This window comes from Heteronotia binoei, chromosome 8, assembly GCF_032191835.1.
Source record: "Heteronotia binoei isolate CCM8104 ecotype False Entrance Well chromosome 8, APGP_CSIRO_Hbin_v1, whole genome shotgun sequence".
NCBI classification, from domain to species: domain Eukaryota; kingdom Metazoa; phylum Chordata; class Lepidosauria; order Squamata; family Gekkonidae; genus Heteronotia; species Heteronotia binoei.
The window spans coordinates 8,913,916-8,937,755 of NC_083230.1; the positions used below are offsets into that span (position 1 = coordinate 8,913,916).

Here is a 23,840-nt window from a genome sequence, read left to right on the forward strand (position 1 = left end):
AGACCCTAAAAAAAACCCCAGTATATACAGCCAACATAACATATACAACAGAGACACATGATGTGTTTGTTCATCTACTACTCCTGTGGCACATGCAGTGAAAGGGGGGGGGGGAGAGGATTACTGCATGAAATGCTAGAACTGAAACTCCAATTCCTTAATGCACTCAACGAAAACACAAATCACTTTTGTAAATTCAGCCATTTAAAAAAAGAACCCTCATCTAAAAGAAAGAAAATGGAAAAATTCACTCCCATATGCATGAAGCACAGTTTAAGCCCAACCATCACTGACCAATCAAAATTAGCAAATGCACTGCATCTCTCTGCAGTGAAGGAGAAGCGACAAGGTAGGCTTGTCATTCCCCACAGGCTGCCCAGAACAAGCTTTCCAAAAGCAGCCCGTCCTGCTCCTGTTCCACGACGACCGAGCCTCAATGTTGTCTCTGGAGGCAAAAAGGCTTCAGTATGTTAAATTACTTTCATTATGCCTTTTCAGATGCTTATTGATTCTACGGTAGGAAGCGGGAGACTGCAGCAGGCTCTGAGAGCAGCATTCTGTGCAGCAGACGCGGCCAAAACGCTGAAACAATGGCACAGCACAAGCACAAATTTGCATTGAGGTCCTGTTTTGGAGAGATGCTGTTCACTCTCTTCCCCCTGTACTCTGCCAACAAGTGAACAAAACAAAAATCAACCCCCCTAAAAAAAAAAACAATGAATCCCTCTAAACTGGAACGGCTCCACCAGCTTCGGGAATTTATCCAACCCTCAGTGGAGGTAAGGTGCATTCCTTATTATGGTACGGCGCCTAAAGCAGAAAAGACGTTTGTGATGGCGATGAGATTGCAGGTTCAACTTTAAAATTCTGACTTTTTAAACTTTCTGTTCGTTTGCTTGATGACACACACCGTGTTATATATTCAAATGTGCTTTTCTTCCACTGACAAAAGAATGCAGTCTTGAGTGTGCTTGTCTATAAATGCATAAATGTGGAAAACGACCGTTCCTGTGCCAAAAAGCTCTTAGAGATGGTGCAGCTTGAGGTCCTGTTGCTTTTAAAAAAAAAATCTTCATGCATTTTAAAAGGGGATTTTTAGTTCAGACCATTTTTTAAAAATTACCAACAGTCATATAGGATGTAAATAGATTCAAAATATTCTGTGAAGGGCCAGAGAGGCTGTTTTGTGGAGGGTGGGTTATATGACTAATCTCTGATGTCCTCACAAGAAAAATAATACCTGTTTTTGTGCACATGAGTTACACTGTTAACCGCTTTGCTACTGAAGGTATGCTTAAAGAAATGTTATGCAAATAAGCTCATACAAAAGTAAGGAGTTTTGAATGAAACCAGCTGCAATTCCCATAGGAACGGCACAGGCTCTTCCATGGTCACATGAAGTCAACCCAGGACTGGGTTAGGAGAGTAATCCTAAATAGCTCTATTCAATTCTAGTCAATGGAGCTTACTCCTAGGAAGGCATTCTAAGATGTGCACAGCTAGACATGAACACTGAAAAAACAGTACCTGTGGACCCATTTTAAAAAATACTGCAGCAATTTCCCCCTTTTTACTGCCATACTGTCCTTTATTTTGAAATGTACACAATAGAAATTGATTTAACTGAAGAGATGGGAGGGACACAAACTACCATATTTAGAAATGAACAAGTAAATATTTTAATTCTACATACTTCATACAAAAATCAATTATACTCTCTCTCAAAGAAGCCATATTACACCATGTGCCTTCAGATTAGGCTATATAAAAATGTTATCCTTAGGGATGCTTGCAAACCCATTATTCTAGAATCTCTATTTTTAACCTTTTTTTTTCTCTTTGTCTTTACAAGGGTATAGATCCTCTAATGTGGTTTTGTTTATAACAACGTAAAGAATACAGCAGCTTGGGAAATCGTCTGAGCCATCTGCCCTACAAGCATCAGGATGTGCTTTTCAATTTTTTAAGACATAACGGAACCAGCGGAAAACAATGGAGGAAGTTTACATTACCCTTTAAATACATGCAACACATCAGCATAGAAGATTAAGGCACCTGATCCAAGAATTCATGGCAAGAAGATTAAATCAAGGGTTTATAACTACAGCAAAATGGTGAGCATCTCACTAAAAAAAGGGGGATTTATAACGTAAAACCAGATCCGTGGAAATGGCTGAGGAACACTAAAATATGGCTTTCTGCGTGTCATCAGCAAACTAAAATTAAGCTCTATAAATAATCTATAAAGTGTTATCCAAGTTACTAGTTTAATGATTAAAGTTTAAGAAAACTATCACAGATCAGCTGATACAATTCACAGGCCTCACTGCAAACACAAGAACTGAATTGTATGATAACTTCCGTGACAAAATCGTAACTTCCAATCAATGCACCAAAATCCAATCCAAATCAGTGCACGACTATAACAAGAGGATGTCCGAATACATTTCTGCAGTTCTTATTTAACAATTTTTATTTTGCTACATCTGGGACAATAAAAAATAGTGCCAAACAACACAAAAAGGGTAAAAATCACAAGCCTCTTACAGAACCTCTGCTTTCCACTAATGGCTTTAAGAAGGAAAGATAATTCGTATCTCTCAGGCACTGGTCTATAGAAGCATATCAGGCAATTAAACCTGTATTTTTTTATTTAAAAAAACAACCCTGCTGTTAAAAGTGTTGGAGGAAAAAGAAAAACTAAAATATTCTGCAAGGCAGGAAACAGATTGCAGCCATCTCTCCGTTGCCAGGTGAAAACACTTGTCAAAATCTGTCAGTGACACCATGTATGAATTTATGAGAAGCTGCTCCAGCAAGCTGAGAGGCCCCTGAGACACGAGAAAACAGGTAGGTCAGATGCTGCATGCACCCACCCTCTGCTTCACATTGACAGCTCTGGAAATGCATTTCATTTTAATTACCTTCCCATTGCAACATTTTTTCTTTCATCTTAACTGATCTAACAAAGCCAAGGTGCTTAAACCTGCCTGTCTAAAACCTGGTACATGAAAAAAATGTCCATTTTATCAAATTTTAGGTTGCATATTCCTGGAGCTTAATCAAAGGGGATAAGCTACAACATAACTTGTTTCAGCTTACTTATCTCTTAATATTCCTGAATCCTTTTAAAAAGCTATTGAAAAGCAGCACTATGATATACATTTAGATAGGTATCTAAAGCTCGCAGGAAGACATGGAACATTGACATTGTTTGTTGCAATGCAAAGGGTGCACTGGTCCATAATGGTAGACAGCATCTCACATATTTGTCATATTGATATTATAAATTGTTCATGGGGTGGTCATATTGTTACAATTAATACCAGTTCACTATATCTCAAAACTCTGTAACTGGAGAAATAACCCACTATTACAATACAGAAATCCATATACCCCAGACCTACATAAGTCTGTCTGCATCCCCACTGAGATAACTAATGCATGTATGTTCCTGTTCAATTGAGACATGAAAAAGTTGTCACAATTAAATACTTTTGCCTTTTACAATGTGAAACATGGGCTGCTAGCAGCCAGAATCGCCTATAATGGTAATACATGCAAAATGCAAAGAATCTCAGCACTTTTAAACTATGCATTAACAGTCTTACAATTAAGCACAAGAATAGCACGTATCCACAAATTGTGCATGTATGCACAACCTTTTGTGCATACAAACACATGATATACATACACATGCACATGATATACACTACTTTCAAGTAGGCAATGCTATACCATTTCAATACATTGAGCACTACTTGTAAAGACTAATATGACACAGCAGTTTAAATCCAAAGAATTCATTGAGAAGGAGGACTCGTTTTCAATCTAGGTCCTTCATCATCTTTCCACAAAAGCTTTATATAAAATAGCTTGATTTTACTTTTTCAATGAGCAGAGACATTATCCGTGCATACATATCATCTGGATTGCAAATACTGTCGTTATGACTTTTTGTTTTAAAAATTTGTAATTTTTTACATCTCGGATTCTAAATTTACTGTCAGTCAAAGTACAACGAAAGATGCTTTTCTGTATCTATGCAATTTACCTTAAGAGCATCCAAACTCAAACTGCTTTATATTGACTCTCATCTTTTTTTTTAGGGTCAAACGAACTCCCAACAAAAACATGTGTTTCTCTTCCATTCCAGAAGTCAAAATGCAGTCTGAATCTAACATTACAGTCCGAGATGCCATTGATGACATCAACACCAACATGTACCAGTCACTGTCTTATTCATTAAGCTTTCGAGTTTCTATCACCGGATTTCTGATGCTGGAAATCGTGTTGGGACTTGGCAGCAACCTCACTGTATTGGTACTTTACTGCATGAAATCCAACTTAATAAACTCTGTCAGTAACATTATTACAATGAACCTCCATGTTCTCGATGTAATAATTTGTATGGGATGTATTCCTCTAACTATAGTTATTCTTCTGCTTTCCCTGGAGAGTAACTCTGCACTGATCTGCTGCTTCCACGAGGCTTGTGTCTCTTTTGCAAGCGTCTCCACCGCCATCAATGTCTTCGCCATCACTTTGGACCGCTATGATATCTCTGTGAAACCAGCTAATCGGATTTTGACCATGGGAAGGGCTGTGATGCTTATGACATCAATATGGATTATCTCTTTTTTCTCGTTCCTGATTCCGTTCATTGAAGTCAGTTTCTTCAGTCTTCAAGGTGCAAATACTTGGGAAAACAAGACACTTCTCTGTGTTAGTGCAAATGAATACCACACAGAACTAGGGATGTACTACCACCTTCTGGTACAAATTCCTATCTTTTTCTTCACTGTTATAGTAATGCTAATTACATATAGCAAAATACTCCAGGCACTGAATATCCGAATAGGTACAAGGTTTTCTACAGGGCAGAAGAAAAAAGCAAGAAAGAAAAAGACAATTTCTTTGTCCACACAACATGAGACCACTGATGCATCACAAAGCAGTGGAGGGAAAAATGTGGTCTTTGGTGTAAGAACTTCAGTTTCAGTTATAATTGCCTTGCGGCGGGCAGTAAAGCGACATCGTGAACGAAGGGAAAGACAGAAGAGAGTTTTCAGGATGTCCTTGTTGATCATTTCAACTTTTCTTCTCTGCTGGACACCAATTACAGTTTTAAATACTACAATTTTATGTTTGGGCCCAAATGACCTTTTGGTAAAGTTGAGATTGTGTTTTCTAGTCATGGCATATGGAACTACCATCTTTCACCCTCTTCTATATGCATTCACTAGGCAGAAATTTCAAAAAGTTCTGAAAAGCAAAATGAAGAAGCGAGTGGTTTCTATAGTGGAAGCGGATCCAATCCCAAATAATGCTGTAATACACAACTCATGGATAGAGCCTAAAAGGAACAGGACAATTACTTTTGAAGACAATGAAGTAAGACAGAAGTGTTTAGTACCTCAGGTTGTTACAGACTAAACTACAGTATGGTAATCACTGAATCGTTTAAATGGAAATACAAAACAAGTAAAATAAATACTGCCAAATAAGGATTTTTAAAGAGAAAACAAAAGAAGAATTGCCTAGACTGTAAGTGTTTGACATGTATCCTGACTAGATTAGGGCTGTATATTTTCCTTCATCATTAGTCAAGGTGTGTGTTGCATGGCAGTTTGTCAAAGTGCTATCACAGGTATAATTTGTCAATAGCCTGTCCTCTAATATACATCAAAGTAAATATTTTCTTTTTTATAAAAGCCTTAAAAGAAGTGTACACTTTAAAAAGTTATGTTTGAATTGCTGTAAATATATAAAGCTTTGTTTTTAAGCTTTCTGCCAAAAAAAAATCTATTGCCAAAATAATAATTTATTGCCTTGCCACAAAGAAGGCACCGTGGATATGGGATGGATCCAATCAGCTTTTCTACTTGCGAGAAAGGAGGGGGTCATTTCTGATCATCCAAAATGTTTATGCTGAGAACTGTGTGACATGAGTGGACAAAAACCATGTGGGACGTGGACTGAGACTGAATGAAAAAGCTGTCTGGATTCAGCTCCTTAAAGTCTTACTAACTGCCTCTGTTTAGACGTACTATCCAGCTTTCTGTCAATGAACCATGGATACTTTTATATAACCATGAATAGTCTAAAATTATGCCCCCAATCAGCTCCAGATATTTTCCCTTTAACAAGGACAAATAAACAAAATGGGGAAAAAGACCTCTCTCAGTCTTAAGGGACTTATAAGTTAAGTTCTTTTTAAAGTCAAGGCAATAATTTATTTACAACTATTTCCACAGGAAAAAGAAATTCACAGTGCAATCCTAAACAGAGTAACACCCTACTAAATCCACTGATTGCAAAAAACATGGAAGGTGCACCTGTCCTTACAGAGTTTTTTTAACTACTTCCCTATTAGAACAGTGCCATGAGAGAATATTTTTAAATAAGCACAAATGGGGGGGGGGGGGAGATAAAGTGCATGCAAAACCCAAACTATCGTCTGATTTTAGGTTCCTCTACAGTACATATTCCTCATGATTACCCTTTAGAAACAGCGATGGCTTTTACTCATACTAAGTGCTTGTTTACACACTGAAAGCTATACAACATTGTTAATGAGAGGTGTTTTTTGTACCCCAATGTTTATCTTAGGAAATTCCAACTGCATTGTGGGTTTGAAAGGGAGGGACGGTGGCTCAGGGGTAGAGCATCTGCTTGGGAAGCAGAAGGTTCCAGGTTCAATCCCCGGCATCTCCAACTAAAAGGGTCCAGGCAAATAGGTGTGAAAAACCTCAGCTTGAGACCCTGGAGAGCCACTGCCAGTCTGAGAAGACAAGACTGACTTTGATGGACCAAAGGTCTGATTCAGTATAAGGCAGCTTCATATGTTCATATGCTCATGAAAGGCAAATTCTGCACTCCATAAAATTTCTGGAAATCAGGGACGCCGATAATGTTTATTATCATTATGAGATGAGAGGAAAATGGCTCAAGAACTAACAAGATTATCTAAACGTTAACAGTAAACTATGGTTTGTAATTACATGAACCAACCTTAGGTCAGCATGTTCCTCCTCCCTGTCCCCCTCCCTTCCTGTTAAGGAAATTTGTTTGGTGCTACATCTAGACCACAAACATATGATTTGGACTTCCATTCCAAAGCAGAATTGTTACCCATAGTTTGGTCATGATCTGAGCCATAGCCATCATTTCAAAAGCTAATGAAAGAACAGGATTTTTCAAACACCTAACAGGGGGATGGTAATTCCGAGTGCTGTCTGGTTGTTAAGATGGACAGTGACCATGAACTGATATGTAACTTTACCACTACACCCAGCCCAAACCTCTACATAGGTCTCAAAGACAGGGCTTGTATAGCTAACCCTATGTACTTACCCTTCATACTACCCCCAGGTAATACCAGCTGTTAAATAATGGACAGCATAGATAATGGTTAGCATAGACAATTAAGTGCTAGTCTGATTCCAACATAAATTCTGTACCAGGGTGGATATAAGATTGAAAGATCTTTGCACTTCCTTGCCTGGTGAAACTGTTCACATCCACATTAGACAGTGCAGTTGTACCAACGTGCTTGCAGCCATTCCAAGTAAACATGGCAAGATGGGGCTCCTGAAGACACTGGCAGGGTGCTTAAAGGTTGTCAAAGCCACCAGCATAGTTTGAGTCCTTAATCCATCAAGACAGTGAAGGCCAACTTCTCAAGATCAGCAAGCGCCATGTTGGAGGAGAAAAGGATGCCATCTTCTAGTGGTGATCATACTTCCTTCTTAACTGGCCACTGTTGCACAGCTGACCCACCTTTCCTTTCTTAAGGTGTGGGCAACTGAATATATGCTCATGGTGCAGCCGCAGGCACTGCTAGATGAAGCATCCATCTCCTTGACCTGTTCTAACTTGCTTTCTGAGCAGAAGAAATGACACCGATCATCCTGGTGGACTACCTTTATCTAGTTTGGCAGAAGGAAGAAGAAGAATTGCAGACTTATACCCCGCCTTTCTCCCTGAATCAGAGACTCAGAGCGTCTTACAATCTCCTATGTCTTCTCCCCCCCACAACAGACACCCTGTGAGGTGGGTGGGGCTGAGAGGGCTCTCACAGCAGCTGCCCTTTCAAGGACAGAGTCTCAGAGCGGCTCACAATCTCCTGTCCCTTCCTCCCCCACAACAGACACCCTGTGAGGTGGGTGGGGCTGGAGAGGGCTCTCACAGCAGCTGCCCTTTCAAGGACAGAGTATCAGAGCGGCTCACAATCTCCTTTCCCTTCCTCCCCCACAACAGACACCCTGTGAGGTGGGTGGGGCTGGAGAGGGCTCTCACAGCAGCTGCCCTTTCAAGGACAGAGTATCAGAGCGGCTCACAATCTCCTTTCCCTTCCTCCCCCACAACAGACACCCTGTGAGGTGGGTGGGGCTGGAGAGGGCTCTCACAGCAGCTGCCCTTTCAAGGACAGAGTCTCAGAGCGGCTCACAATCTCCTTTCCCTTCCTCCCCCACAACAGACACCCTGTGAGGTGGGTGGGGCTGGAGAGGGCTCCCACAGCAGCTGCCCTTTCAAGGACAACTTTTGCCAGAGCTATGGATAACCCAAGGCCATTCCAGGAGGTGCAAGTGGAGGAGTGGGGAATCAAACCCGGTTCTCCCAGATAAGAGTCCGCACACTTAACCACTACACCAAACTGGCTCTCCATTTCTTCCCTGTTGCCTTTAGCCATTGCCTGATTAGCTCTGATGTCACAGTGGACATCTCTATTCCAAGTGTCAATTGCCTAGCTTTAAGCCTGCAAGCTCCTCTATGACTCATCAGGCCATCCTTCCTTCAACTGCTTTAATGTTATAGATGGGGACTTGAACACCGTTGGCTTGACAGATGATTGCGTAGAGGAAAAAGTATCTGAAGTCCATAAATACCCTTTCTGAAATTAAACAACCTATGTCATGGGCTTTCAAAATGACACCTTGAAGGTGCAGACACCTCAGAGAATTTCAAAGGAAAAAGAAAGATAATTCTAAAAAGGCAGAATAAGTAGTATTCCTTTCAGTTTGAAATCAAAATGCTGTCAGAGAAGGTTATCACAGTGTGGGAAACTGGCACTGCCACAATTACTCAGATGCACACTGCAAACTCCTACACATAACCACTTTCAATTTAATAGAACTATATGCAATATTTCATGGTACACTATGGATGATTCACCTGCCAAAACACTCAAGAGGCTTTGTTATTAATATAGAGAGAGAGGCTGTTGTACAGCCCATTGACAAAGGACCTGGGTTATGTCTACTTTCCCCTCCAAAAGTCTTTCACTCAAATCTTCTAGCAGCCCATCCAAAGTATAAGAATCTTGAATGTCCTAATTCAAACTCTTTATTTCTATTAGCGCAGAATTATAACAGGTGCCTCCTAATTCCACATATGATTTATTTATTTATTTAAATTTCTATCATGCCCTTCCCGTTGAGGCAAACTTAGGGCAGGTTACAGCATAAAATTCATACCATAAACCACATATAAATGCAATAAATTGTATCTAAGAATCTAAAATTACATCAATTAAAGCCAGTAACCAACATTAAGATGGCATCGTGATTACCCTGGGTCTGATCAGTTGGCTCCTGAGTAAGTGAGATCATGATCAAGTAGTTTCATGGTGGTTTAAGCCAGCAGTCTGAACAGGCAGTTTGAACCATTTCATCAGTCATGTAATTTTCAAAGTACGGTATTTTATGGCTGCTGATTCAATTTCCATGTGAATCTTATGTTAAATCTTATGGTAAATGCTAGAAAACAGGTCAGGTTTAAGAAGAAGAAGGTTAAAGAAGGTTGAAGGTTGAAGAAGAAGGTTGAAGGTAGAAGAAGAAGGTTGAAGGCTGAAGGTATAAGAAGGTGGAAGGCTGAAGAAGAAGAAGAAAAAGAAGATCTTCTATATCTTGTCCTCTCACAACAAACACCCTGTGAAATGGATGGGGCTGAGAGGGCTCTCACAGCAGCTGTCCTTTCAAGGACAACTCCTGCAATAGCTATGGCTAATCCAAGGCCATTCCAGCAGCTGTAAGTGGAGGAGTGGGGAATCAAACCCATTTCTCCCAGATAAGAGTCCGCACACTTAACCACTACACCAAACTGGCTCTCTTTTAAGCATGTACTAAGAGGTCCAAGCACGAGAAAAATGTGAAAACATGTGCAGTATGTCACAGAAGTGAGTACACCCCCTCACATTTTGTAAATATTTAAGTATACCTTTTCATGTGACAACACTGAAGAAATGACACTTGGCTACAATGTAAAGTAGTGAGTCTACAGCTTGTATAACAATGTAAATGTGCTGTCCTCTTAAAATTATGCAACACATAGTCATTAATGTCTAAACTGCTGGCATCAAAAGTGAGTACACCCCTAAGTGGGCTGCAGGGCAGTATTCGGAGACTGGGCCACAGGGTAGTATTCCAACATAACGACCCCAAACACACCTCCAAAATGACCACTGCCTTGCTAAAGAAGCTGAGGGTAAAGGTGATGGACTGGCCAAGCATGTCTCCAGACCTAAACTCTATTGAGCATCTGTGGGGCATCCTGAAATGGAAGGTGGAGGTGCACAAGGTCTCTAACATCCACCAGCTATGTGACGTCGTCATGGAGGAGTGGAAGAGGACTCCAGTGGCAACCTGTGAAGCTCTGGTGAACTCTATGCCCAAGAGGGTTAAGGCAGTGCTGGAAAATAATGGTGGCCACACAAAATGTTGACACTTTGGGCTCCATTTGGACATTATCACTTAGGGGTGTACTCACTTTTGTTGCCAGCAGTTTAGACATTAATGGCTGTGTGTTGTGTAATTTTGAGGGGACAGCACATTTACAGTGTTATACAAGCTGTAGACTCACTACTTTACATTGTAGCCAAGTGTCATTTCTTCAGTGTTGTCGCATGAAAAGATATACTTAAATATTTACAAAATGTGAAAGGGTGTACTCGCTTCTGTGACATACTGTATGTGTGTCTAAATGTGTCTCACGATGCAAACTTATACAGGCCCAGCCTAAGCCTGTTGATTTCAGTGGGATTGCATTGTATGCACTGAAAGCTTGAAAATGGATGTTGTGAAAATGAAATACCGCTAGTTTTACCTTGAAAACCCACCCAGATACATTAGGTCCCTTCACTGGCTGGCTTTTGCTGAGGTTTGAGCCCGTAATAAACTGTCAACATGGCCATACCGTGGCTTGTTCTCCAATAAACCCTTGACCAGGTAGTCCAATCCAGCAATACTTTTGCTCTGATTCCCTATATTTTTGAGCAGCAGTAGAATGGTGAAAACACTGGGCTTAACTAAATAGTCACAAACTATCACTACTCCCGTGCAATTATAGATGACGCAGGCATAAGTTTTAATTCACCCAAAATTTCAAGTATGAAAAGCAAAGTAAACACCATGGGAAACATGAGCAACATTGTAGCTAAACAAGTACAGAAAGGGATCCTAGACTCATCAGTAATTTAATCAACTGAGAAAGGGACTAAAATGTTGCTCCAGACTGCATTCCAGGCTCGGTCAGTCTAACAGGTACTTAACAGCGCCCAGGTAGGAAACAAATAATAGGTGGTTTAATCAAGCCTCTGACTGCCACTCAAGGGGACTGGGTAGCATGCACCTTCGTCACAAGCTGGGAAGGCGTTCTCTAGAGTGGGGCATAAAAATGTCTAACAAGGGGACAATTTACAAGGCAAGACAGTTACTTGGCAATAGCAGTACAAATATTCCTAAGAATATTAAGCAGGCAAGGTTTTTCAGTATAAAATAAGGCAAAAGGCTGAGAACGACAAGAGCCATGTATCGCTGCTGCACACATCAGATTAGCTATTCTGAGTAGCTAGGAATAACAAACTAATTTCATTTTAGCTGCAACTGATGTAGTATACACCTACAAACTGAAATAGCAACCATTTGTACAGTTCACATAGTGAACATCCTTTGGCCATATTTGCAGACAATTAACATCCTTAATTTGAAGACGATTAACCAAATTTCTACATGGCAGATGTTCCAGATTTAAAAACGAATTAATTTTTTGTTGTTGTTATTTTTTTTTGTTGGCATATAAAAAAAATTGTGGTTGGGATATAAATTTTTTTGTTGATGTTGGGATATAAAATCCTCTGCTTTTGTTGTGGGATTTTAAAAGTTCATCATCTGTAATGGAGCCAACCAATTTACTTTTATATACAGTGATATTTATTGGGCTCTATAATAAATCATACAGATAATATCATATAATAAATCTCATACAAATCTTCACAATTACCAACCTGTACAACAAGACCTACCACAACCGTCATTCAAAGTTCTGGAAATACAGAAAATACCCAGGTTTGCAAAAGAAACAAGCAAAAAAAAAAATCCCTTACCTACAAAACTGATACCCTAAAGAGGAAATAAAAATATTTTAAAATGTTAAGTGACATCTGTGCATGGGAAGACACTTTATAAATCAAGCCTACTGAAGTCTGAATGGCATTTTGGTGTGATATTTCCCCCTGCGTCTACATGCCCAGCTGTTCTAATCTACCCTACAAGCTTCATATGTAAGCAGCTATACAAGGTGCTGGATCAAGTATAGGTAGGATGTGGATCACAATCTAATACACAAAAAAGTCAATAGTGTACATGCTGAACAGCAGTTCATATTCTTTCTGATAAATATCCCTTTTATGTCACTTTACAAAGGAATATATTTTATTGTCAATGTACAACATTAAAAAGTCTTGGAAAATTCTTGACTGCATATCAACAGCACCACCTAAAATTTTCTGATCTTGTCCACATTTCCATACAATAGTTACTTCCACAGAAGAAATTTCATGAATCCTATATTTGTTCATGCTAATAAAACTACACTTGTCTCAAGTAATTTTTGGTGTCTCTACAAATAAGAAAAAGAACCATGTGCTACCGAGTCATAACTGTCTCGTGAAAACCTCATCCATGGGGTACTCTAGGAAAGAGATAAGCAGAGGTGGTTTGCCATTGTATTTTCTTTGCATAGCAACCCCAGTTGCCCTTGGTGATTTCCTATCTTATTGCTTAGGAGTGGCTGTGCGCCCCACCCTCTTTGCATTTTAAGCTGTGCCTTGCCAAAGGCTGAGCACACCTCAGAGAGGTCTGAGGGAGAGCAGAGCAGAGCAGCTGAGATAAGCTGAGACAGCTGATTTGTGGTAGCTGGGGAACTGCTGTTTGTTTGGTTGAGTGGGGTGAAGGTGATTGAAAGTGATTGTTGCTGGTTGCTGCTGATTGCTTAGGAGTCGCTGTGCGCCCCACCCTCTTTGCATTTTAAGCTGAGCCTTGCCAAAGGCTGAGCACATCTCAGAGAGGTCTGAGGGAGAGCAGAGCAGCTCTGAGATAAGCTGAGACAGCTGAGTTGTGGTAGCTGGGGAACTGCTGTTTCTTTGGTTGAGTGGGCTGAAGGTGAAGGTGATTGAAAGTGATTGTTGCTGATTGCTTAGGAGTGGCTGTGCGCCCCACCCTCTTTGCATTTAAGCCGCCCCTTGCCAAAGGCGCGAGCCGAAGGGTGAGAGCTAAAGGGCTCCCGCCCTGCGGCTCTTAGCCTGGGGACTTTGTAAGGACCAGGAACCCAGATCCCTAATTTCCTTGTTCTCCCAATAAGGTAAGTTGACCCTCCAGAAGGGGAGCCACTTAAACAAACAGGATTTAAAGAGGACTGTATATTAAAAAAAAACCAAGCTATCATGAAGGTAGAATGCCAGCAGGGGGATGGGGAATTTCCAGTGTTTTGCACTGAGTGTCACATGTATGACTATCTGCCCACAGGACAGAAGTCTTGGGTGTGTGCTCGATGCAAGGAGCTCCTGGTTCTCAGGGAACGAGTTTGTACCTTTGAGGCTGAGGTGACTGCCCTGGAGAAGCAGAGACGGTCAGTTAGGCACTCGGGGAAGACTCTCAGGGGCGTATTAGATGAGCTCCACTCTGAACGTGACAGCCCCGTTGCTGCCAGGGAGCATGAGGGTCGAGAGGGAACAGGGCACTGGGCTGAGGATAAGGAGAATGTGCCCTCAGAAGGGACCTCTTCTTCAGTTGGTGAGCGGGAATCCTTTCGCACCAAGGAACCATCCCTGGGCAGAGAGAGGGGTGAGGTCTTGGTAGTTGGTGATTCGATCCTTAGGCAAGTAGACAGCTGGGTGGCAAAACTGCGTACTGACCGTATGGTGACTTTCCTGCCTGGTGCGAAGGTAGCAGACATTATGTGTGTAGTAGATAGGCTGATAGACAGTGCTGGGGAGCAGCCAGTGGTTGTGGTGCATGTTGGCACCAACGATGTGGGGAAATGCAGGCGTGAGGTCCTGGAGGAAAAATTTAGGCTGCTAGGAGGGAGACTTAAGGCCAGGACCTCCAAGGTAGCCTTCTCAGAAGTGCTACCTGTTCACCGTGCAGGGCAGGAGAGACAGGCACAAATTAGAAGTCTCAATGTGTGGATGAGACGATGGTGTAGGGAGGAAGGGTTTAAGTTTGTTAGGCACTGGGATGCTTTCTGGAACAAACGGGAGCTGTACAAAAGAGACGGTCTCCACTTGTCCCCGGATGGTACCAGGCTGCTGGCGCTTCAAATCAAAAAGGTGGCAAAGCAGTTTTTAAACTAAATCTTGGGCAGTCTTCGCAGTGGATAACGGTAAGCAGTGGGGTGCCGCAGGGCTCAGTACTGGGTCCCATGCTCTTTAACTTGTTCATAAATGATTTGGAGTTGGGAGTGAGCAGTGAAGTGGCCAAGTTTGCAGATGACACTAAATTGTTCAGGGTGGTGAGAACCAGAGAGGATTGTGAGGCACTCCAAAGGGATCTGTTGAGGCTGGGTGAGTGGGCGTCAACGTGGCAGATGAGGTTCAATGTGGCCAAGTGCAAAGTAATGCACATTGGGGCCAAGAATCCCAGCTACAAATACAAGTTGATGGGGTGTGAACTGGAAGAGACTGACCAAGAGAGAGATCTTGGGGTCGTGGTAGATGACTCACTGAAAATGTCAAGACAGTGTGTGATTGCAATAAAAAAGGCCAATGCCACACTGGGAATTATTAGGAAGGGAATTGATAACAAATCAGCCAATATCATAATGCCCCTGTATAAATCGATGATGCGGTCTCATTTGGAGTACTGTATGCAGTTCTGGTCGCCGCACCTCAAAAAGGATATTACAGCATTGGAGAAAATCCAGAAAAGGGCAACTAGAATGATTAAAGGATTGGAACACTTTCCCTATGAAGAAAGGTTGAAACGTTTGGGGCTCTTTGGCTTGGAGAAACGTCGCCTGCGGGGTGACATGATAGAGGTTTACAAGGTAATGCATGGGATGGAGAAAGTAGAAAAAGAAGTACTTTTCTCCCTTTCTCACAATACAAGAACTCATGGGCATTCGATGAAATTGCTGAGCAGTCGGGTTAAAACGGATAAGAAGAAGTACTTCTTCACCCAAAGGGTGATTAACATGTGGAATTCACTGCCACAGGAGGTGGTGGTGGCTACAAGCATAGCCAGCTTCAAGAGGGGATTGGATAAAAATATGGAGCAGAGGTCCATCAGTGGCTATTAGCCACAGTGTGTGTGTGTGTGTGTGTATATAATTTTTTTTGGCCACTGTGTGACACAGAGTGTTGGACTGGATGGGCCATTGGCCTGATCCAACATGGCTTCTCTTATGTTCTTATCTAAGCATTGACTGAAGCCAATCTGCTTAACTCCAAATATCTGAAAAGCCTGTCCATCAACACAGGAGAACGAGGGAATATATATTTTTCACAAACCACACATAAAGATTTCTAGCCTAAATTGTAATATGAGTTCAGGTTAAGAATTCTCTTTCTTTAGTCACAAGCTTTCTCTAAATACTAGATACTTACCAAGATGCTGTAATTTAATCATTTATATAAAACTGGATAGCAGCACTTGAAATTCCAGTTCCTGAAAATGTCACTGGAAGTCTGAGAAGCTGAACTGTACGCAGTTTCCTGTAAGATTGGTTGACCACGTTGCTTGGATTTCTATTTTTAATGCTGAAATTTGAGGTGTCCATATTTTTGCTACGCTTCCTTTTACTCACTGTGATGGTATACATTTAGTAATTGTTTCATTAAAACCAAGCATGCTTTTAGCAGCCATGCAGAATGAGGCTCCTCAAACAAGGACCCTGGTCATAAAAGAGTTACTAGAAACATTTACAAAACATTATCTAATGCCAACCATTAAGCTGCCAGAATCCAAAGAGAATCCAACTTACTTATTCAACCTTTGCTATGCATCTTTGACTTTAAAGCCGCTATCATAAATCCTAAACCACTCCCCAAAAGCTTCCCAAATTTGGGGGTGTGCCTTGCTGGATGGTGCTCCCTTTGGATCTCAGCTTATATGTATATCAAAAATACATTCACCAAACAATTTGAACTTTTTTTTAAATGGTGCAACCCTATAGCTTTTCTAATTGTTTTTAATTTTGTTTGGCAAGAGCTATAAATAAATGCGCTTTTTTAGTCCCTTGAAGACTGACAGAAGTAAAGAGGTCCTGTTGTGACATAATACTAAAACACTAGCTTCCATGCTGACAGCCTCTTTAAATGTTTGATAAACGTCTTATGTTTGCAACATTATTAGTTTGCCTCAGCACTGTCTTTGTCTTGACAACTCAGAAGTCACACAGGGCAAAAGAGGAATCATGCCTATATCAAATATCATGTCCTTGTTTCTTTTATCAGTTAGGATAAGGAAGTATTTGATGGGTCTTTACTTATCTTAAACATTCCCTTTTTCTCCTACAATGGACAACTTTGTGATATATAGCCTATACCAGAGTTTCCCAAACTTTCCCCCCTGTGGCCTGGTTATTTCTACACTTCTCCTTCGTGGCCAACTAAAATTTGGGAGTGGAGCCGGCAGACAGGAAAGTACAAACATGCTTAAAACTATTGCAATATTTTGTTTAGGAAAAGTAGGAGAATAGTGGAATTTTGTAACGCAATCTTAAAAATAAAATACCAAGAAAAAGCACAAGGATCACACAGCAGAAAACAAAACAATATAAAATGCTCTCAGCCTGGGAAAACATGAAATGGCAGGGCATTTTAAGTTTCTCCCCCCCCCCCCCCCGGTCTACTCAGATTAGCAATGGGAAGGAAGGAAGGAAGGAAGGAAGGAAGGAAGGAAGGAAGGAAGGAAGGAAGGAAGGAAGGAAGGAAGGAAGGAAGGAAGGAAGGAAGGAAGGAAGGAAGGAAGGAAGGAAGGAAGGAAGGAAGGAAGGAAATAGAGAAAAAAAGAAAAAAGAGAAAGGAAATAGGAAGAAAGGAAAAGGGAGGAAAGGAGTGAAAGAAAGGCGGGACAAAAAGAAGAAAGAAAGGGAAAGGGAAAGGGGGAAAGGAGGGAGGGAGAGAGAGAGAGAGAGAAAGAGAGAAAGAGAGAGAGAGAAAGAGAGAGAAAGAGAGAGAAAGAGAGAGAGAAAGAGAGAGAGAAAGAGAGAGAGAGAGAGAGAAAGAGAGAGAGAGAGAGAGAGAGAAAGAGAGAGAGAAAGAGAGAAAGAGAGAGAGAAAGAAAGAAAGAAAGAAAGAAAGAGAGAGAAAGAGAGAGAAAGAGAGAGAAAGAGAGAGAAAGAGAGAGAAAGAGAGAGAAAGAGAGAGAAAGAGAGAGAAAGAAAGAAAGAAAGAAAGAAAGAAAGAAAGAAAGAAAGAAAGAAAGAAAGAAAGAAAGAAAGAAAGAAAGAAAGAAAGAAAGAAAGAAAGAAAGAAAAAAAGAAAGAAAGAAAGAAACGGGATGGGAGCAACTCACTTCTAAAACTGCTGACTTTTGCCGTGAAGTTTGGCCCGCTGAGCCCTGCCAGCCAGCGGGAAGTCATGAGGCCCCGGCGCAAGGCTGGCTACCTCCCCTGACCTCCGCTGGTCAGCAGGAAGTCGCGAGGCCCCACACAAGCGCAGCTGGGTCCCCTGACCTCTGCTGGCCAGTGGGAGGTCGGGGGGCCCCCGAGCAAGTGCAACTGAGTCCCCTGACCTCCACTGGCCAGCAGGAAGTCCCCCGTGCAAGCCGGTGGGAAGCCACAAGGGTGGCCAGTGGGAAGTCACAAGGCCCCATGCAAGCATGCTGGGGTCCCCTGATCTTCGCTGGTCAGCAGGAAGTCACGAGACAGGGATTGAATAGGTGTAGTCAGGAGTTGGAGAGACTGGGTAAAAGTTGCTGGTAATACAGATTATACTTCTTTTAACAATCAAAATACTGTTGTTGAAGCTTCTTTCATAGATTCTTGGATCTTAACTGAGAAGCATTTGATTATTTTAGTTACAGTTACAATGTTTCTTCATATAGTTTCCTATGACTCTTCATGTTTCCTGGAGATGGTCTCTTTGTGTATCTAAACTCTCCCCCGTTTGGAAACTACAGTTTATTTCACTATCCTAAGGCTTCTAACTCCAATTCCCTTCATAACAGACCAGGGGTCTCCTCAGAGCAAACCCCTATGTAACTGGGCAGGAATTATTATTCTTCTCCTAGGAAGAGACAAACTTTTTCTTTTGGCCTGAATGATAATTTCAGCATACTACCCAACTGCCCTTGTCAAAATCTCAATCACAGTTCTGGTGTCTGTGTAAAATGGATTTAGGTTTGGGCTTAGACATTCAGTGCTAATACTCAATTCTTCCTCAGAATTGACAGAAAGCAGTTCAGGCAAGGAGTAATTTCCCTTCAGTCAAAAGGGGAACCTGTCTGGCTGACACCATCAGACTCACTTACTCCGACTGATTGACTAACCAAAGATCAACTGGCCAAAAGACTCCAAAAAAGACAATGCCCTCAGCCAGAGCCTTTTTTGTAGCAGGAACTCCTTTGTGTATTAGGCCACACACCCCTGGTGTAGCCAATCCTCCTGGAGCTTACAGTAGGCCCTGTACTAAGAGCCCTGCAAGCTCTTGGGAGGATTTGCTACATCAAGGGTGTGTGCCCTAATATGCAAATGAGTTCCTGCTACAAAAAAAGCCCTGCCCTCAGCTCTCAGTTAATCAGCCCATTGGTACTTACCGTGAAGGGTCCTTCTCCTCAGAGGACAGGAGGACATGAGATTGGGTTATTCCACTGTTCCTCTAGGGAGGCAGGAAACACTTCTTTCTTCTTCCTTTTGGAGCCTTGGGATAACCCTCCCCTTTCAGTTTTGGAACTCCAAATAGCAGTAACTTAGTAAAACTCTGAACTAGCTGAAACATAAAACTTGTCAGGAGCAACCAAAAACATAGCAACTATATACACTGATTACCTTCCAGAAGATATTAGTGTAGACAGTGAAGGACGAAATAAGAACAGCCATATACAGATATATAGAAATAGATATAGAAGATGATGCCGGGAGCGGCAATATGTCCTCCTGTCCTCTGAGGAGAAGGCCCCTTCACGGTAAGTACCAATGGGCCGTTCTCCCTCAGGGGCGGAGGACATGTGATTGGGATCTTCTAACGCAGTGTCCCTAGTTGGGTGGGTTGTCATCATCTTTTGCTGAGGTAACGATATGTTGACGGACTTTCCTCCCAAAGGCTGCTTCTGCAGCTGCGATGGTATGGATTTTGTAATGTCTGATGAATGTAGAAATGGATGACCATGTTGCGGCCCTGCAAACCTCATCTACTGAAGCATGATTAAGAAAAGCTGCATTCGTTGATGCACTGCGCAGAGAGTGTGCTGTTTTTTTCTATGGGGATCGGCAAACTTGATGACTTGTATGCTTCCCGGATACATGCTTTTAGAACGGAGCTGATGGAACTTCGAGACATTGTTTCCTGTTCTCGAAGGTGAAATGCTGATGAACATACCCTCTGTGTGACGTATATCCTGCATTCTTGCGATGTAAATCTTTAATGCTCTTCATACATCCAGTGTATGCCATATAAACTCCTTAGGGTGTTTTGGATTTGGACAGAATGCAGTAGCATGATTTCTTGAGAGAAATGGAATCTTGAGGCCGCCTTAGGGATGAAGGTAGGATCCGTCCTGAGTACTACTTTATCCCTATGGAAAATGCAAAGGCCAGTTTTAATAGACAGAGCACTGAGCTCTGATACCCTACGAGCCGAGGTAATGACAACCAGAAAGAGAACTTTCATTCTTAACCACTTTAAGTCCACCTCTCTTATAAGCTCAATGGAGGTTTTGTGAGTGCTGTTAATACTGGATTGAGTCTCCAGGTGGGGAACCGGTGTATCTGAGGGGGTGCCTTCGCTGTTGCACCCTTTAGGAAGAGTTGGATATGTGGATGTCTTGCCAGCTTGTATCCTTCAGTAGGGGGTAGTACCATGGTTAATGCCGCTACTTGTCGTCGCAGAGTGGATGCCTTGAGACCTGATTGGTTAAGTGTGCGGACTCTTATCTGGGAGAACCGGGTTTGATTACCCACTCCTCCACTTGCACCTGCTAGCATGGCCTTGGGTCAGCCATAGCCCTGGCAGAGGTTGTCCTTGAAAGGGCAGCTGCTGTGAGAGCTCTCCAGCCCCACCCACCTCACAGGGTGTCTGTTGTGGGGGAGGAAGGGAAAGGAGATTGTGAGCCGCTCTGAGACTCTGTCCTTGAAAGGACAGCTGCTGTGAGAGCCCTCTCCAGCCCCACCCACCTCACAGGGTGTCTGTTGTGGGGGAGAAAGGGAAAGGAGATTGTGAGCCGCTCTGAGACTCTTCGGAGTGGAGGGCGGGATATAAATCCAATATCATCTTCTTCTCTTCATCTCTTCCCCCGTTGAGATGAATTCAGGTGTAATGATAGCATTGATAAAATTCTTTCAACCACTATACACATCCTACAGCTCGATTAGAGAGCTGTATGGCCAGAGCGGGCAAGATAACTGGTTTGATACTGACCACAGGGTGTTTAAAAGGTCAATTCACTATATGCATCGCCAATTCAAATCACATAATAACAGAAGCATAGTTAAATGGATTTTGTTGTTAAAATGTGAACTTAAAATACTCGTTAAAAACAAAACAAAAAGCCCCTTTAACAATCTCATGGAAATGCTTAATTTGGGCTTCCGACAAAAAGATGCGAAAAAATCTTCTAGGACGTAAAAATAGCTGCTCGGATGGACTCTACGGCATTATACCCTGCTGAGGTCTCTCCCATACACAAACCCTACCCCCCCAAGCTTCACACACAGATATCTCCAGGAATTGCCCAACCCAAAGTTGGCAACCCCAATCCCCACTACATATTCCACTGCCCACTATCCAATTACTGCCCAGTATTTGGGGCTTTTTTTTTTTTAGCAGGAACGCACAGAAACACCGTTCCAGCCTGGCCAGGGATCCGTCTCAAAAAACAGTCTCCAGAAGAGGGAAAGCACTAGGCAACTACGCGCTCCCAGGGTAGTGATGGATACAAACGATATTTAAACATTCACATAATAATCAGAACAACTTGAATCAACAGAAAATAGTCATAAGATATGTGAATATTATAGTAATATTTTTCTATAGTTTGCATTTAGTAGAATCATGGAGTTGGAAGGGACTTCCAGGTGTCAAGCATGCGGGTTCAATGACGAGTCAAAATTGATGCAAAGACTACTTTTATTGATAGACCGATACTTTGGCTCAAGCCGTTGCTTGAGAAGAATGAAACTAATACCTTGATACACAACTTTTAAGATACACTTCAAAGGGATTCCTACGGGGGAGGGGAAGCAAGGGAGCGTTCACATATAGAATATCACAACTACATACATTCCCAGGGCGTTATCAGGCATTCGGCCTTGCAGTACCCAGATGGCTCATCCTCCCAGAGGAGAATTTCGTGGGAAGGTGCTGATTGCTTTGTTCCCTCTAATTAACAGTCATAAAGCAAGAGAAGAGTCAAGAAAGGATAACAAACTAGCAGCATTTGGTTCTTTGGGATATTACCCAGGCCTGCTTTCAGGCAGGCCCTAAACTCATTAGTTATTGATCAGAATTAGCCATGCTTGACACCAGGGTCATCTAGCCCAACCCCTGTACAATGCAGGAAATTCACAAATACCTACCCCATGCATATGCATCCCCCATGAACCCTGTTCCATGCCCCAAAGATGGCAAAAACCTCCAGGATCCTTTGCCAAACCGGCCTGGAGAAAAATTGCTGACCCCAAAGTGTCAATCAGCATTTTCCTGGGTGTGTAAGAAGGGGCCACAAGAACTGAGCACTGATGCAACCCTTCCTGTTCTCCTTCTCGTGATCTTCCTAATTCACAGAAGCAGCATTGCTGTCAGATGGCTATCTAGCCTCTGCTTAAAAACCTCCAAGAAAGGAGAGCCCATCACCTCTCGAGGAAGCCTGTTAGTAGATATATTCATTGTAGTCAGTTTGTTCAAATAATCACACTTAAAACTTTGTTTTAAAGTTCCTTTTGTGTGTGTGTGTGCGCTTATTTTCAGTTTGTTTCTATACATTTCTTCTGCATTTTGCTGACTGTGATTCCTCTAGTTGAAAATATTAATGCTATCTTCCTGCACAGGATTCTTGGTCTACCTAACTCTGTCACTTATTTTACCCTCTGTGCTGGACTACGGCTGCATCTTATTGAATCACGTGCATTGTTATCTGCCATAAAGTACTGGCTTCGTCTTCATTTTAGCCCTCCTTCTAATAGTCTTATTGCTCTCCTCCCTGCTGACCCTTACAGCTCGACATGGTCTCAATTTATAGTATCCAAAATTAAATCCATTGGAATTGATCTGGGATCCCTGGCCAATTCTGATGAAAGGGCCATATTTCAGATTGTCCAAAGGAGGATCTGGGATACTGAAACCCAAATAATCAAGGCTGGTAGCTCTGGAGTTTGCCCCCCACATTTTTTTGACCACCCTTTTGCTCAAGATTCTATGGCGCAGTATTTTTCTAACCCGACAAATCCCTTACATCACAGAGCCTTTATGCTCGCCAGATTTAATCTTTTCCCTTCGGCTGTCTTTAAAGTCAGATATCAGGGCATTCCTTATAAGGAAAGAGTTTGCTCCTGTCTCTTTAAGGAACCTGATTCTGTACAACGTATTCTACTTGGCTGCTCTCATTACTCTTCTCTGCGCCACTACTGGATTCGTCCTCTTCTCCTCTCTCAAAAAACCCCTTTGACCGATAATAATTTAGCCTTTTTGTTATCTCACAAGTCTGAGTTCCTGTCATATGTATGGAAGTGAAGAACTAGAGAATATAAAATATAGATCTATTCTGCCTACCTGCTCTGCTTTTTTAACTTCAGTGGGTTCTGGTTGGTGGTGACCCTTTTTTACATTTTTAGGAGTCTAGTTCTTGGACTTTATCCCTGTTTTATTGTATTACTATGCCATTAAATGTTCGTTTGATGATGATGATTCCTCTAGGTTGTTATCAATATGCAGGTAACACCCAGCTCTGTCTCTTATTTGAGGAGCAACCAGTGGCTGGAATTCCAAACTTGGCCTCCTGCCAGAATGCAGTGGTGGAATCACTAGATCAGAGTTGACTGAAGCTAAATCCATCTAAGACAGAGAACATGTCGTTGGGAAAGCCCAGACTCCTGAGATGATCACTTCCACCAACCTTTGATGGGGTCTAACTTTCCACAGTTGACTCTGTCAGGAATCTGGGGGTGTGGCTCAATTCTTCGCCCTCTCCATGCACAAACATTAGTCCTCAGTGACAAAGATTGTATTTTACCATCCATATCAGGCCTGCCAACTGGCTCCCTATCTGCCTCAGGAGGACTAGGCTCCCAATTAGTTTCCACTGCCAATTCAAAGTTTTGATACTTATCTTTAATGCCCTAAACGGCCCGGGACCTTTGTATTTTCAGGAAAGCCTTTCCCCATATGATCCTTCCCATCTTCATCT

At 42.1% G+C, this 23,840-nt stretch overlaps 2 protein-coding genes across 5 annotated transcripts in view; one reads left to right on the top strand and one right to left on the bottom strand.

Moving 5' to 3' along the window:
- Nucleotides 1-23,840, bottom strand: part of COG5 (component of oligomeric golgi complex 5) — a 307,502-nt gene that overhangs the window by 236,630 nt on the left and 47,032 nt on the right. The window lies entirely within an intron of this gene.
- GPR22 (G protein-coupled receptor 22) lies at nt 317-5,796 on the top strand. Of its 4 annotated transcripts, XM_060244727.1 has the most exons (3): nt 317-779; nt 1,853-2,114; nt 4,110-5,796. In XM_060244727.1, the coding sequence occupies exons 2-3, from the start codon at nt 2,071-2,073 to the stop codon at nt 5,434-5,436; spliced, it is 1,371 nt and encodes a 456-aa protein (XP_060100710.1). In that variant the 5' UTR covers nt 317-779; nt 1,853-2,070; the 3' UTR covers nt 5,437-5,796. The 4 variants fall into 4 exon arrangements, with proteins under 4 accessions (XP_060100710.1, XP_060100713.1, XP_060100711.1 ...); XM_060244730.1 differs by lacking the exon at nt 317-779 and having other exon boundaries at nt 2,041-2,114; nt 4,157-5,796; XM_060244728.1 differs by lacking the exons at nt 317-779; nt 1,853-2,114 and adding an exon at nt 2,185-2,850.

Coding starts and splice junctions, on each gene's coding strand:
- GPR22 (XM_060244727.1), top strand. CDS start 2,071: ATGGCAAGAAGATTAAATCAAGGGTTTATAACTACAGCAAAATG. Junction 2,115..4,109: donor TTTATAACTACAGCAAAATG/GTGAGCATCTCA, acceptor CTTTTTTTTTAG/GGTCAAACGAACTCCCAACA.